This window comes from Ruditapes philippinarum, unplaced genomic scaffold, assembly GCF_026571515.1.
Source record: "Ruditapes philippinarum isolate M1 unplaced genomic scaffold, ASM2657151v2 ctg22897_1_1_1_1, whole genome shotgun sequence".
NCBI classification, from domain to species: domain Eukaryota; kingdom Metazoa; phylum Mollusca; class Bivalvia; order Venerida; family Veneridae; genus Ruditapes; species Ruditapes philippinarum.
The window spans coordinates 1-15,855 of NW_026861529.1; the positions used below are offsets into that span (position 1 = coordinate 1).

A 15,855-nucleotide genomic window follows, 5' to 3' on the forward strand; every position below is an offset into this window, starting at 1 on the left:
CAAAATATTCGTATGTCGTTTGGCTTCTTGAATTATAATGAACCAAATTCCCGCATCATGCATGTTCACCACCTTGTAACAATATAAATTCAAAAAGCAACGTATAAAGTCGTTAAAATAGATGTGCAAGTTTGTCGGTAGTGTTAAAATAGTTCATAATCCATTAAATACACACGCAAAAGGCAGTCGCTTAAAAACAAAAGAGAGCATATTCTGTTTATGAGATTTTAATGTCAATATTTTAAGAAAACAATAACAACAACAACAATAATAGCAAAAAGATAAACGTGACAAACTGATAGAAATAGTCATGAAAATATTTATTTTTAGAGCACTTATTAAATGATTAAATGATGACGAAAACGGTCTATGTTCTGTTAACGACCGATAAAGAATTAATCTATTTGGTCCTTTCGACATACGGACTTTAATATGGCGAAATCACTGATTTGTAAGTAAAATATTATTTAAATACAAAATAGAGTAACATCTACATTTTGTAGGTTGAGCAGTTAAGAAAAAAGCTCAAAACCAGAAATTTTAGTGCTTTTCCTTCGGCACAATTTTTATCAAATGAGACAGACCGTTGAAATGTTACACTAAATGTTGTAATACCTTAGATAAGCTAATTGTTGGCTTGATGTAATACTATAGATATGGGGTCATAATGATGCCATTACATGAAATTATCCATTTGTTATCAATAACTCTAAAAGTAATATGTGTGCGGCGTGGTTTCCTTTTACATAAAACCTAATTACCACCTTCAAAAACATTTATATCTCCGATGCAAAAGACAACATAGTTCTGTAAATCCTTCTGGTATGGGCATGTTGTTATCCATCCAACAATTTCCGAACAATTTTTATATTTTCAAATAAATGCAGTTCTTCTAAATCACGACAGGCTTTGATGTCAAACCCTGTTATTTTAGCATGTAATGTATCTGCTGACTTTTCTTTTTTGTCAAAAATAAAATGTGTTTTAATGGTGCAAAATTAGCATTTGAAATCAGTTGCGCAACGGCGACAGTTCGAATTTTCTAAACCAAAATATTTTTTTCGTTTTCTTTCTCGCATACTATTAGTCCTATATTAGATCTATTTCTTATTAACAGATCAAACCAAGTTCATTCCCAAGTCTAGGTTCCTGTGATCATAATATTGTCTTTCATGAAATCAAGCTAAATGTAGTTAGGCCGTCAAAGAAACAAACCATTCTGAAAAGGCTTATTGGGAATCATAAACAAAAGAAAATTTTGTCAATTACTTTGAAAAACACGCTGGCTCTGAACCAAATGTGGGATGGGGAAATCTTAAATGCAAACTGAATATTCAGAACTATCAAACAAATACATCCCACGCAAAATTACAAAATCAAAATGCGATTTACCATGTCTCAAAAAGTAAATAAAAAATTGATGCATTAAAGAGACAAACTATACGATAACGTATGACATCATCAAAGCAGGAATCACCAAAGGTTTATCACTTTAAAAACAATAACACACAAAGAAATTAAAAATCTATATTCAAATATTATAATATTATATATATTTCTAGAGAGTTTGAACCTGCAAAATGGAAAATGAAGAAAGTTCCATTCTTTTGCAAAACACAGAAAATGTCTTTCCTCTTAAACATGATGGTTTGAACGTACTTAAGGGATTCTTATTTTCTCAATTTAGACATTCATCAATCCAACAGACAATGCAAACATCTTAAATTAGCAATTTGAATCTGTGTTAAAACACAGCCATTATAGGGTTTACAACAGCTGTGCTAACGTTATATATTTTAAACCAGTACAAAATTCACCGGATTCTATTATACATTATATCATCATACCATTGGAAGATGTACAAAAATTCTCTAATTTTAATCCATTTAAGGCATAAGGCCCAGATCAGTTATCACTAAAACTCTCCTCAACTGTCAGATTGCTCCTTTCTTCAATAATTTTTTTAAAGCATCATAACATATCATTACCCCACACTTTCTGTGTAATGCTAATTTCCCATAGGTTATTGGGAGTTATTTATACTGTTTTTTATAATGAATGTGTACCAAGTGACAAAGAAATTTGTACTGTTACAGGGTAAAAGTATTTTTAACAGTATAAAATCTGGTCACATGGTCTATTTTCTAAAGAATATAAAATGAAATCATCATAAAAAATCATAACAGTTACTGTTCGGGGTAATAAAATAAATAACACATATAGGGTTTTTAAGTAACAGAAAGATATCATCCCAAGGAAAACACTGTTACCCGTTAGCGTTACCCACACACTCATATGTTATTTATATACTGGTATCGTTACATATGACTTGAAAAGAGCTACTGTTACACTTGTTTATAAAAAGGGCATACATTTAAAGCTAGCAATTATCGCCCTATCTCACTTACATGTCTTATATAAAAATGATGTCCAGAACATAATTATATTGGTTTCAAACATAATGGCCTACTTTGATAACATGACTTACGTGCAAAACATAGTTGTGAATTCAAACTTCTGTCATTCACACAAGAAATATTTGATGCTAGAATCCTAATGAATTTCAGCAAAGCACTTGATAACGTTTCTTTATAAATTCATATAACTTGGTATTAACGAACATGCTTTATGCTGAAAACAATTCTTTCTTGACTGACTCACTTCCAAAAGGCTCCGTAATTGGTTCAAGTCTATTTCTATGTTACGTCAATGACTTACTGGACTCAATTAAAAGTCGTGCCAGATTACCGGTATTTGCAGATAATGGTAAATTAAATAATATAAAGATATTAAAAAGACAGGTTACAAATCTTAAACTTGTAATACTTCCATATTTAATATGCAGGTATACTTGTGGGTTTGAGTATCGCTAGTGGAAATATTCGACAGGTTTTGATTCCAGGAGGAGGAGGGCTTGTATCACCTTACTATGATCAACATTGTGACGTCATTTGTAACGAGGAAACACATTCCTCGACGTCACTTTGCGCTACAGATGGCAAATTATACAGTAAGTCGATTGCAATTAAAGAATTTATGTTTAATTTCTAAAAAAATCCAATATATCCATATAGCAAAACACTTAAATATAATATACTTTACACTAAAGAGACACACTTTCATTCAGTGTTAGGACAAAAAGCATTGGTAGTTTTACATTAAATATATTACTTTACAATTAGTAAGCATTTTTATAAACATCATAGAGATAACAATATACTTCTCTCTACTTTTTATTAGGTTCACAATGTGAGTATAGAAATGCTCAATGCAAAGCCTTGAAAACTGGTGACCTTCTCACTATAACAAACTACGGTGACTGCGTCACATTAGATACGACATGTGACGTAATGAGGCAGACGACTTGTTTAACTCACCATATCTCTCAATTGAGTGGAAATAACAATGGAGCTGAACCCGTATGTGGTTCAAATAACAAAACCTATGGTAACTGTTTATATCAAGCAAATCAGCCATATCTTGTATCCACTTTGCTTTCTTTATCGGTTTAACAACGGAGCTTAAATGTAAAAAAAAAATCCTGCAGTAAGATATTTCTACCAGTTCAAACATCTATCAAGTTTAACTTATTCATCCGTAACAAACATCTCACGAGAGTATGGGACAGTCATCTGTTCATGGACAAGTAAAATACTTGGGCAACTAAAGATATATGAGCTGCGTCACGACAAAACCAACATAGTGCGTTTGCGACCAACATGGATCCAGACCAGCCTGCGCATCCGCGCAGTCTGATCAGGATCCATGCTGTTTGCTTACCGACCCTTTTACAAGTAGAGAAAATAATAGCGAACAGCATGAATCCTGATCAGACTGCGTGGATGCGCAGGCTGGTCTGGATCCATGCTGGTCGAAAACGCATAACGTTGGTTTTTGTCGTGACGCGGCTCATATGATGATTTGTCGTTCAACTGCTCTCGTCAAGTCAGTTTTACCACAAACTATAATTTATCGTACGGATTCGATCAAAACTCAAAGATCTTATTATTTTATGTTCTTATTGTTTTATGTTTAATGGATTTATATAATAGGAAGTGTATGCGAGTTCCGTTCAGCACAGTGTCACAATGAGCTGATACAAGGAGTACATTCTGTGGAAACGTTGACCCTAGCCCATGATGGCGAATGTCAGATTGACTTATCCCAACTTTACATGGTTAGAGTAAATCTATTAACAGTTTACAATTATCTTCTTCAAAGAATATTGCATATGTTGATTTTTTTAGAATAAGATAACATGAAAAAAAAAGAAAAAAGAAAAGAAAAAAGATTATTTGTGTTGGTGTATTTAAAACTCTTTCTCTTACGGTTTAAAAAAATTTTTGGGTTCTTCTTATCTTTGATACAGTATATATAGTGTCTTTTTTATTTGTGTATATTTTTGTTCTTTACTCCATGACACAAAATGAAAGAAATACCATTATTTCCAAATTGTATAGGTTAATTGTTCTAAGTACATACTGATAAACACTGGTCTGGCAATAGAAGGAAGTGCAAATACGTATCCACATGGCGTAGCTTGTCCTAGAAATTACCAACCTATCTGTTCAAAGGAACACAGGACATTCTCAAATGAATGCACTTTCTGTAACTACTTGTTAGCTACACATCTTCTACGTATGTATATGTTTTTATAACAATGTACGGTATTTTATTAGTGATATTCAGTAGACAAATATAGCATAATTTGCTTTGTGTTTTTATCATTCATGTATATAATAACATCACTTTGAAGATAAGTATGAAAGATATTCGAGTTATTTTCACCGTGATCATTCACATTTAACTTTAAATATATCAAATCTTAAACGTGAATATACCGCCAATGACTATATCATATCACTTTGAACATGGAACAAGCCATTTTTAATTTCCTGCTACATTTAATCTGCCATATCTCCTCCAGATATAAAGAAGCATTAGTATGTGAAACTTTTATCATAACAGTCATGTAACACTTTACAGTACATTATAAGATTACTCTTTTTTTTCATTTTCAGCAAAGAATGATTTTGTAACGTATGCACTCCATGATGGTAGCTGTACAAGCGCAGAAATATTTGGTTAACCGAAAAATATGTTCAATATATCGTGTACTTCCTCATTAAAAGATTAATTTATATAATAGCCTTTTGTTTTATTTATTCTTTTGTTTCAAATATGAAAATAAGTATTATATTTCTATATGTGTCTAGTTAATAGTAAATATATATGTATATTGAACGTTCAGACGTTTAAAAAAGAATAAACGAAGAAGAAAAAATTTTAAAATAGAAAGCTGATAATTCAAGAATATTTTGCCTTTACAATAAATACAGTACATGCATTAAAAGAAGATTTCTTAAGAAAGCGTTTAACAACAACACAAATGTCACGTGACTGTAACGTTGAATTTTAGAAACATAGCAAGTAAATCAAAATTTAATACCCATTAAACTAAACTACTTAACTAGTTACTATGGTGGCATTTTTCTGCATCCAGATAACCATATAACTAACTAGTTAATTAAAAGGTAAAATAGTTACGTAGCTAGTTAACCTCTTAATTAGCTAGTTAGTTATGTGGTTGACTAGTTACGTAACTAGTTAGTTACGTAACTAGTTAATTTTTTTCAATAAATAAAAAATCATATCGGGAAATAATTGCATGTTAGTGCCTACAACTGCCATCCTTCTATTATTTTACCAGCTTTATATTAAGTGATTAACTAGTTACGTAACTAGTTAACCTCTTAATTATCGAGTTAGTTATATGTTTATCTGGTGGCAGAAAAATGCCACCTTAAGTTACAGATACATGTATGTTATTTTCTTTTTTTTTAAATTGTGCATTTATGTACAAATGGTTATGTTTAGTTTCTGTCAGCATTTAATTTACTTAGAGGTATTTCGGATTTAATGAACACTGTTTTGTTTTCATTGTTCTTTTTTCATTTGTTGACTTAAACTGTAAGAAATTTGGTAAGAATTTACATATGGTCATTAAAACATTGGGCGAAAAGCAGTACAATGTCTTTCCTATCTAATTGACCTTTACAAAATAATATTTCACAAGATAAAACAATCCCAAATAGACAACAGGACAAACGTGTTCAACAGATAGATAAGTATATCTTTAATTCTATTTTTAGATTATTTATATGATATTACATAAGAAGTGGTCAACTTTTCGTCCAAAGCTGACCAAATTATCAGTAAATCAAGTCGCTCGTCAATTAAAAGGCTGTTTTTTTCTTCTTGTAAAATGGATTATTCCTTTCTTTGTAAGTAGTTTTTACCACGGTGAATTTGTCATAAGTTATGCCGTTTTTCAAGTCATTCATTGACATTGATAAAGCAAAGTTTGTAAAGACACTTTAAAGCCTCTTAAAAAGATATTTTTGTACAAATATAAAACATGGGTTTTATAATGTTGTAATTAAGAGCTTTTTAGATGCTTATTACCTGAAGTAAACAGTGTTAGACGTGAAACTGTTCCTGATGAAGGCAGCATGATTGTAAACAAAGTTGTATTTTAACTTCCATACAAAATACTAAATCATTATAACTCTGCTGATTGCCAAAACACAAAGGAAGCAAAAGATGGTTCGGCTATATTGCCAATAAGAAAAACGTTGGGAACTGAAACAATACATCCAAAATGAAAAGCTTTTGAAAAATGAAAATATTACTATTTTCATGCTTAATGGGCTTTTAAATGAATCGTGCATATATTTACCACACGGGAATTATTGCTATTTATTTTGCTTTCCTAAATTTTAATCTATCTTACATAAACATGCGTATGACTCATCATCATTTCGTTCAACAGGTATACTTTCCTGCTTGGGCATCGCAACTGGCAATATCCGGCAAGTTCTGATTCCAGGAGGCGGTGGTCCTGTATCCTCTTATTATGGTCAACATTGTGACGTCATTTGTGACGAAGAAACGCACGCTGCAACATCAGCATGTGCAACTAATGGCATATTGTACAGTACGTGTTGAACATTTATCAAGTAGATGAATATTTTGTAGAATGTATGAGGTAAACTCGATTTTAGATTAAAGTATACGTAAATGCTTTAACGGGATATCTTTGTTGTGCTACATGTTAAATCATAGTAAAAACAACAGAGTACGAACCAAAACAGAGTTGACTGATACATTTTCGTTACTAACTTTCAACTTTGATTAGAACAACCGAGATACGGACTTTGACTTCGGAATTACACGGTTGTAATAGCTTAAATAAAGAATGTTTAATTCTGACACAACCCCCCCCCCCCAAAAAAAAAAAAAAAAAAAAAAACAAAAAAAAAAAACAATTCATGTATTTATGATTTTAATTTTTTTTGTTTTTAATTTAGAATCACAATGTGAGTACAGAAATGCCCAGTGTAAGGCAATAAAAAGTGGCGATCTTTTGAGTATAGTTAGTTATGGCGCATGCGTTACATTAGAGACACCATGTGATGTTGTGATGCAAACGAAATGTATACCTCATCAAATCTCTGCCATCACTGGGACTAGCGATGGATTTGAAGCAATTTGTGGCTCAAATAATAGGACATATGGTAAGTTTAGATTTACAAATGTTGATACAAAGTTAAACTGTCTTACTGATGTAGTCGCACGTGAAAGTATAAAGTTATCAAATATATGTGAGTTTTAATATACTTCACTTTCCTTATGCAAGATATATATCAAGGGGGCAAAATCTTGCCGGTCGATTTACAACGAGGGGAATTGTTATTTCCCCTGTTCATGTCCAAAGGTTTAAAATATGTTGTCACAAGGATTCCTGGAAAAATAATACAAGACCAGAAAACTAAATAATTAAAAAGGAACTGTTCACGTGGAATGAATCTTACAAACATATGAAAATCAACATGTTGGCCCATTAAAAACATGATCTTTTAACATGGTATAAAATATAAATATACGCATACAATAAAATATGTTTCTATTCGTATTTTAGATAGTACATGTGAATTCCGTGCAGCTCAGTGTCAACACGAACAAATGAAGTATGACCCACTGACTGTAGCACACACTGGCGAATGTCAAATTGATCCATCAAACTTAGTCATGGTCATTTATCTCTTTCTCTTTATTTTTCATTTTTTGATTTGACAAAAATATTTCATGTCTGTAATTTTAAGGTTATTGAGATTACACACAATGATGTAATTTACATCAATAAATAAGTTTTCACATATATTTTTCAATTGATTTATAATCTATAACATTTGAAAGGGCGCTTGGGAAACGTTATAATAGAATATAGCTCTTTGTTCAACAGATACATGCTTTTCATCTCCAAGCTCTTAAATTAACGTTTATAAATACTGTCATTAAGATAAAAATGTTTACTTCAAAATGTTACATAATTAAACATATGTATGTACATGAATTAACACTTAAATATTTCAAATACCAGTTCCCCCATTCTTTTAAATAACTGAATTGTTATTTGAATTGTTTCTAGGTAAATTGTTCAAAAGTATATAATGTCCAACTCTGGTTTGGCCATAGAGGGAGGCAACATGTATCCACACATGCAGGGCTGTCCTAAAGATTATCGCCCTATATGTGCTATGGACGGCAGAACTTTCTCTAACGAATGTGGTTTATGTAATTACCTGTTGGCAACACACCATCTATGTAAGTATACTGTACTGACAACTGTTTTAATTCTACACATAGTTACCTCACAACACAACATTTTCTACACATTGTATTTTATTTTGTTGCTGGAGTGAAAAAATGCGTTGTTTTGTCTAAGGAATCATCGATTGGGTAATATGACACTTTCATGACGACTGAGGTTAAGGATCAAAGAGTTTTTATAAGATCTAAAAGTTATTGGATTGTTAGACATTTAAGTAGTCTTGTTATATTGTACCTTGATGATAATACATTTTTTTCATCTGTCCTTTTGAAGATGAAAATTAGATGTATTAGTTAATTAGCTGCTAATATTTAGTAGAAATTTTCTTGATCTAACAATTACATTTTATACAGAATAGTTTAAGATTTCTTAGTTGCTGTAAGATTGTAACTTGTTCTTTTTTCCATTTACTTTCAGATATTCATAATTTTTTTGTGGTTAAAAACGAAAACAACATTTTATGACTGCGATTCAATATGACATACTTTCCTTAAATTCTCAAAGGACTTTGAAAATCTAGTCACAAAAAGTTTTGTTTTAAATTTTTATCATATTTGCTTTAACTCAAACCGTCTTTATTACATTGACGAGCATTTGATTCGCCGATCGCTCAAAGAAGGCCTATCTAAATCCGTCAAACGTTTTGTTTCGTCTGTATCATATATGATATGATCATATTAATTGGGCATAATTACGAAGATGCGAATTTCCCTGCAAAAATGTAGGTACACTATGCTTTTGGGGAATCAAGTTAACTTTGAATGGTTTATTTCCCGTATTTCTCGAGTGTTTTAGATTAATAATAGTGTTGAAGAAACGTTGTAATTATATTGTGTATATTTTACTATATTTTCATTTTCAATATTTCTGTCTTCAGCAACCAACACATTTGTTACGTATGCGCTACACGAGGGGCGTTGCACATCAGCCGAAATCTTTGGATAATCTAAATACATTATTCATCTTCTGTTATGTATGTTATGCTAACAAATAAATAGTCTCTGTGAAAAAGTTGTTTAAAATGTTAAGTTTGACCTCAGCGTCTACGGATTGCTAAAGTGAATTGACATGCTACAGTACATTTACAACCATACCATTAGCAGAACATCAGTTGCATAACCTGGAGATTTTCTTCATTCTCAGACATTAATACTATCTTATCACAATAAAGAAAATTTTCGCAATATTTGCATATTCTTCAAAAAACTACTGTTGCTACTTTTATCATTAATATAGATATTCAATAGAACTGAAGAAAGCCAACATTATTGTCTTACTGGGAACCTATCAGTTGTACCTTTCATAAGATTTGACGTAGTTATAAAGAGATTGATTTACATTTTTTCAATAATTATTAAAGTTGCAGTTTCCTTTATCTTTTATTTTTTATTCAATAGATCGATTCTACTGACCGAATCAAATGCTTTTCAAAATCAATGAAAGCACAAAGAGCATGTAAGTAAGACACATACCTAAACATTACAAAGGCTGGCGTTTTGTCATAATTCCCTGATTTTGGTATTGGCTAAGTAATATTTTTAATCAAGTTGAGGGCACTGTTCCTTTTTCAAAAAGAACAGTTAAGAATATTGTGCACAAAAATTCTCACATACACGTTTTTTTAAATATGAAGCTTTGTTTTTTATAGTTTTTATGTGGCCTAATATTCCATTTATGTTTTTTAAAAGTAATTATTTAGCTGTTGGACGTATACAGTTACCGTAGATATTTGATTTTGTTTCAATGTTTAATGTTTCAACAGGATTATTTATGTTTAAAAATATTTCAAAAATCATCTTTTAATGAATGAAATATATCCAATACTCCCCCAGAAAGGGTTGTTCTGTTATTTTATTTATATTAGACGCTGATGAGACTACTATTTTCAAGAACATTACATATAATTTATACATGTCATAGTCAAATGTAAAAGTAAAGTAAAAGTTACTCTTTATTGCTTAATTTATAGTTTAAGTGTACAAGCGCACATCATGATACATGTATCATTTTCAAAAAATGAAAAACCAGATCATTAAGAAAGGCTGCTTCACATTACACTTTGCTTATGCCTACGTCGCATTACAAGCAGGAACCGGCCAAGATCGGAGAGAAACGATTTTGAAGGTTTTCGAAGGGTACTCGCCCGGTCACCTGGTAGATGTGTGAAGTTGGCGGCCTGGCGGCCTAGCGGCCTGGCGGCGTGAAGTTGGCGGCCTAGCGGCCTGGCGGCCTAGCGGCGTGAAGTTGGCGGCCCAGCGGCCTGGCGGCCTAGCGGCGTGAAGTTGGCGGCCCAGCGGCCTGGCGGCCTGGCGGCCTAGCAGCCAAAAATTTTAATGTTGTAAAAATGTTTTTTTTAACAATAAAACGGCATTTAATGAAGTTTTAAAGATAATTATTGTTATTTAAACGATATATCTAAAGAAAAAATCACTTTCAGAGATTTTTTTAATTTTGTCATTTTTGTGAAGTTGGCGGCCCAGCGGCCTGGCGGCCTAGCAGCCAAAAAATTTTAATGTTGTAAAAATGTTTTTTTTAACAATAAAACGGCATTTAATGAAGTTTTAAAGATAATTATTGTTATTTAAACGATATATCTAAAGAAAAAATCACTTTCAGAGATTTTTTTAAGTTTGTCATTTTTGTGAAGTTGGCGGCCCAGCGGCCTGGCGGCCTAGCAGCCAAAAAATTTAATGTTGTAAAAATGTTTTTTTTAACAATAAAACGGCATTTAATGAAGTTTTAAAGATAATTATTGTTATTTAAACGATATATCTAAAGAAAAAATCACTTTCAGAGATTTTTTTAAGTTTGTCATTTTTGTGAAGTTGGCGGCCCAGCGGCCTGGCGGCCTAGCAGCCAAAAATTTTAATGTTGTAAAAATGTTTTTTTTTAACAATAAAATGGCATTTAATGAAGTTTTAAAGATAATTATTGTTATTTAAACGATATATCTAAAGAAAAAATCACTTTCAGAGATTTTTTTAAGTTTGTCATTTTTGTGAAGTTGGCGGCCCAGCGGCCTGGCGGCCTAGCAGCCAAAAATTTTAATGTTGTAAAAATGTTTTTTTAACAATAAAACGGCATTTAATGAAGTTTTAAAGATATTTATTGTTATTTAAACGATATATCTTAAGAAAAATCACTTTCAGAGAACTTTTTTATTTTGTCATTTTTGTGAAGTTGGCGGCCCAGCGGCCTGGCGGCCTAGCAGCCAAAAATTTTAATGTTGTAGAAATGATTTTTTAACAATAAAACACATACGCGTTATTTCATACTTGTTCGTTTTTTTGATAATATCGATCAGCCGAACAGGACATAAGAATGGCAGACTGGATCGCAGGCTAATATATGGTGTACAATTTCTGTAACAAATTTGAATTGTCCTTTATGAAGTTTTAAAACATTTTTTCTGGTCCCATCCAATTTATTATCCCCGTTCAATCCATGAGTATAAGTCATCCTTTACTGACTTTACAAAATAACTTTTGCTTACACATTTATTAACAATAACTCATGATTACAGATTGGGCTATGGTCATACACTAAATGATTACCTCCTTGTTATTGGATGAAACTGAAAAGTTGAATGGTTGGGATTCTGATTGCTAGCACAAGTTATTCGGGTGAAAAATGTATTAAATGTTTCCATGTTGTCATTTTAACGCTATTTTTTGTTAGTTCAAAACGTTAACTTGTAATTTTTAAACATTGATTTGTTTTAACATTTGTATATGTTGTATGTTGCTTGTAAAAGTATGTAGTTGTTTACATTATTATCATGAATCACATGTTTGTCAATATAACGTTTTGCTATTGCTGTACTTTAACACTTCATTCTTATGGTGTTGTATATACGGATATTCCCAGAATAAATATACAGTACCTTTGCTTTGTAAGGTTTTGCTCCCATTTTCCATCTGCATCGCATAATTGTTATACCTCAACACCGCATAAATTATGGTAAAAAAAATACATTTTGTTACAATGGTGCCAATATTTGGAATAGAATCTTATTTTATAACGGTCATATTATTCTTTAAAATCTTTTGAAAATAAAAATAAAAACATAACTTGTACACGAAATAAATATCTTTATAACCATATCATTATGTTATAATACTAAATTATGCATGTATATAATAAATAAAGTATTGTTATGGCGAGTGGTTAGCGCGTCGAAATAGTCAACTATGTATCGCTCACCGTGTGGGCACAAACCAAGACAGGGGCAAGCCGTTATTTCTTGAGCAAGAAACTAAACACTAAATGAACAAAGGCTACCAGGTCACGAAACAACGGAACTACTATGGCGAGAGGTCGAAAGTACGATGACGATGATACGATATTATGCCGAGTTTTCAACATCGTGGTTTCATTTGTTTTTGTTGTTTTTTTTTTCTATTTTTTTCTTCTTTATTTTTTCGACTTTTAACCATCATAAATTCGTTTTAACGCTGTTTCGCGTTATATGTGTGTCGTGATGGCTGTAATGGGACATCGTGGAGATCCCTCAAGAGCAATATTCCAAAGCAAATATATATAGTTGACACTTGCAGTCTCTATTTTCTTTGGAGTCTATTATTGAGAGATAATAAATTATATTATACCTCATTTGCATACGGTCTTCTATATTCAATATGACGTCATCCGGTCCAAAAACCGCATACAGACCGGGGGCGGTCCATAATTCTTACAAGTAAAATGGTTTTCTGCGGGGAACATTTTAAATGATATAAGATATTTCATTTAACTATTTTCAAAATTGTTGGGGGGACAACATATAGTCGATCAATATAGAAGAAGGTCATTGGAAACTGGTGACCGTTGATGACCGGAGAAGGTCGAACATAAAACAATTATTTCTTTTTAAGAATATGATTCAATAGGCCTACCATTTTATGAATAATTCCGAACAAAAAAATAAGTAAACACACAAGTTTACGCAGAAAATATCTTTATTTATTATGGCATATGCCACTACGATCGAATATTTCAATTAGTATGTATCTCAAATTTTACAGACAATAAATTGTTTATGTTAAAGAAACATTGATAATTTTCAAACACATCATTCAAGTTTTTCAACCTTAAACGGTAAAATATTTAAACAAAAATTACAAATATCACGTAACAGTTATTTTGTTCTAATTAGATGTAATTCTGCCTAATTCCCCAGAGGTAAATCCGTCATGAACCGGCAAACGGTATTCAGCCAGGTTTTCGAAAGTTCAGTTAACCAATAATGTAAGGTTTACATATCCCGTGCTCCTCCATGTACCGAAAACAGGTCACGTGCTCCTCCATGCCTCAAAAGTTAAACGCGTACCAATACCCTGCGGTCTCCAGACCGCAGGTTAAACGTAGCTTTCACGACGTGCGAATTTCACGACGACACAAACAGACGATAACAGTCAAAATGGATAGGCGATTTGTCTCTTTATCAGAGACATAAATGTACTACATGTTGATCAAAAGTCATGTTTTTTTTTTAATTTAGTTATAAATTTTATTTATACTGTTTGTGAAATTCTTAAAGTCCGGGTTATTTTGCCTAGTAACATTAAATTAATATTGAATTTCATTAACAAAAATGGAATCACAACTCCTAAATCATCGGTAATCGGAATATTAAAAGAAGAGCATACACAAAATCCGTTTAGGGTTTGAGATATTTTACACACTGAAAAGTAAAATTATTATTTGAAAGCAAATAATAGTAAAAATGACAGCACAAAACAAGGGGATGAAAGGATTTAGATTCGGTATAATAGAACAAATAAAACATGGCCTTTCGTGGAAAATGCAAGTTTAGGGACTAGTTGGTCAGACTTCGGAAGGTATATGGACCTCAGCTGCGCTTCGGGCCAGACCAACCAGTCCGTAAGCTTGCATTTTCCCCGAAAGGCCATTTTTTATTTCTTAAATAAACCCCATATATCATTTCCGATATAGGGCCTTTTCTGTTCTAATATGTTTGAAACCGGTTGTACCGTCCACAAAACTGGATCCCGCGATAACGCAAAAAGTACTGAAAATATTTTTATGAAACTTGATATATGGATAGATGGCAGTATGGAGATTATGCACGTCTTTTTCTTTTCTTCCTATGTTGAAAATTCTGGTTGCTATGGCAACAAATAGTCTGAAAATATGGCAAATTTAATATAAGTCAGATATATATCTGTGATAACGTTTGTGTAGATGAGCTACGCAATTCGCTGGTCAGTGATTTCCAGCAAATATTACGAAAATTTTCAAACAACATTTTTTAATTATAATTATTTAGTAACATAATGGTCAAATCTACTATAACGGTGTAAAACAGATATCATATTGTATTTATCATCTTTCAACTATATAAATAAAAAAAACTACTAATTTGCCAACTGCCAACTTAACGCAGTAGGTAAGACTGTTAGTTAAATTTCTATTTGAATATCAATGCAAGGCATGTTCGATTCGCAAAAATTATTTCTGTATGAAGAATATTTTTATTGTGTTGTGTTATTTTTTTTATTTACTTCGATTCTCATTTCACTTTTTCTTTTGTTTTCAATGTACACAAGATAAAAAATATTATAATCTGTGTATTAAAATTATTAGATATTGTAACAAAACTACCTTGATATCCCAATTCATTTGCATATATCATAAAATTGATAAAATAAGGAAAGAAAAATGTTAGACAATTTCTTAGGCTCGAACTCGTGGTAAAATTTTAAGTCGTATCGTATACCAACAACTTTACCAAATTTGCCATAAAGTTGTTTTAAATGGTACTTCTTATCTTGTATTATATTCTCTTCTTCAAAAAAGCTGTTTTACCTATTATCCCGAGATGATAATTTGGTTCTAACGGTACTTGGGAAAGTCCATTAAAGGGTAAGTCTGCATATTATCGGAGATTGAAAGTGTCAACGACTATAATAGTATAATTTCTAATAAAAATGTGTACCATCGTAGTGGTTAAATTGGTAAATCAGGGTCACTGTAACTTCTTATGAAATGCACTCACAGGTTCGAAACCGACGCTCATACATGACATAGTGATGATGTTATTTTGTTGTTTTTTTTTTTCTTTTGTCTGTCTTTTGTATGATCGTTTGAAAATATTTTGTTCTTCCCAATTTCTTTTTCTATTTTTTTTTTGTTATTTGTTTCTTGTTCCCCTCGTTTTAAAG

The 15,855-nt window shown here is 31.7% G+C and overlaps 2 protein-coding genes and 1 long non-coding RNA gene across 3 annotated transcripts; all 3 read left to right on the forward strand.

The window, feature by feature from the left end:
• Nucleotides 1–345: 345 nt before the first annotated feature.
• LOC132715954 (ovomucoid-like) lies at nt 346–5,148 on the forward strand. Its single transcript, XM_060699072.1, has 6 exons — nt 346–451; nt 2,846–3,010; nt 3,241–3,447; nt 4,053–4,177; nt 4,461–4,638; nt 5,022–5,148. Exons 1-6 carry the CDS (start codon nt 433–435, stop codon nt 5,087–5,089), a joined length of 762 nt encoding a protein of 253 aa, XP_060555055.1. The 5' UTR covers nt 346–432; the 3' UTR covers nt 5,090–5,148.
• A 985-nt stretch (nt 5,149–6,133) lies between these two features.
• On the forward strand, nt 6,134–8,151 carry LOC132715955 (follistatin-related protein 3-like). The gene is made up of 4 exons (XM_060699073.1): nt 6,134–6,284; nt 6,833–6,997; nt 7,371–7,577; nt 7,982–8,151. Exons 1-4 carry the CDS (start codon nt 6,266–6,268, stop codon nt 8,134–8,136), a joined length of 546 nt encoding a protein of 181 aa, XP_060555056.1. The 5' UTR covers nt 6,134–6,265; the 3' UTR covers nt 8,137–8,151.
• A 358-nt stretch (nt 8,152–8,509) lies between these two features.
• On the forward strand, nt 8,510–9,685 carry LOC132715956 (uncharacterized). Its single transcript, XR_009623750.1, has 2 exons — nt 8,510–8,667; nt 9,552–9,685. It is a non-coding gene; the product is annotated as an uncharacterized LOC132715956 (long non-coding RNA).
• Nucleotides 9,686–15,855: the final 6,170 nt, after the last annotated feature.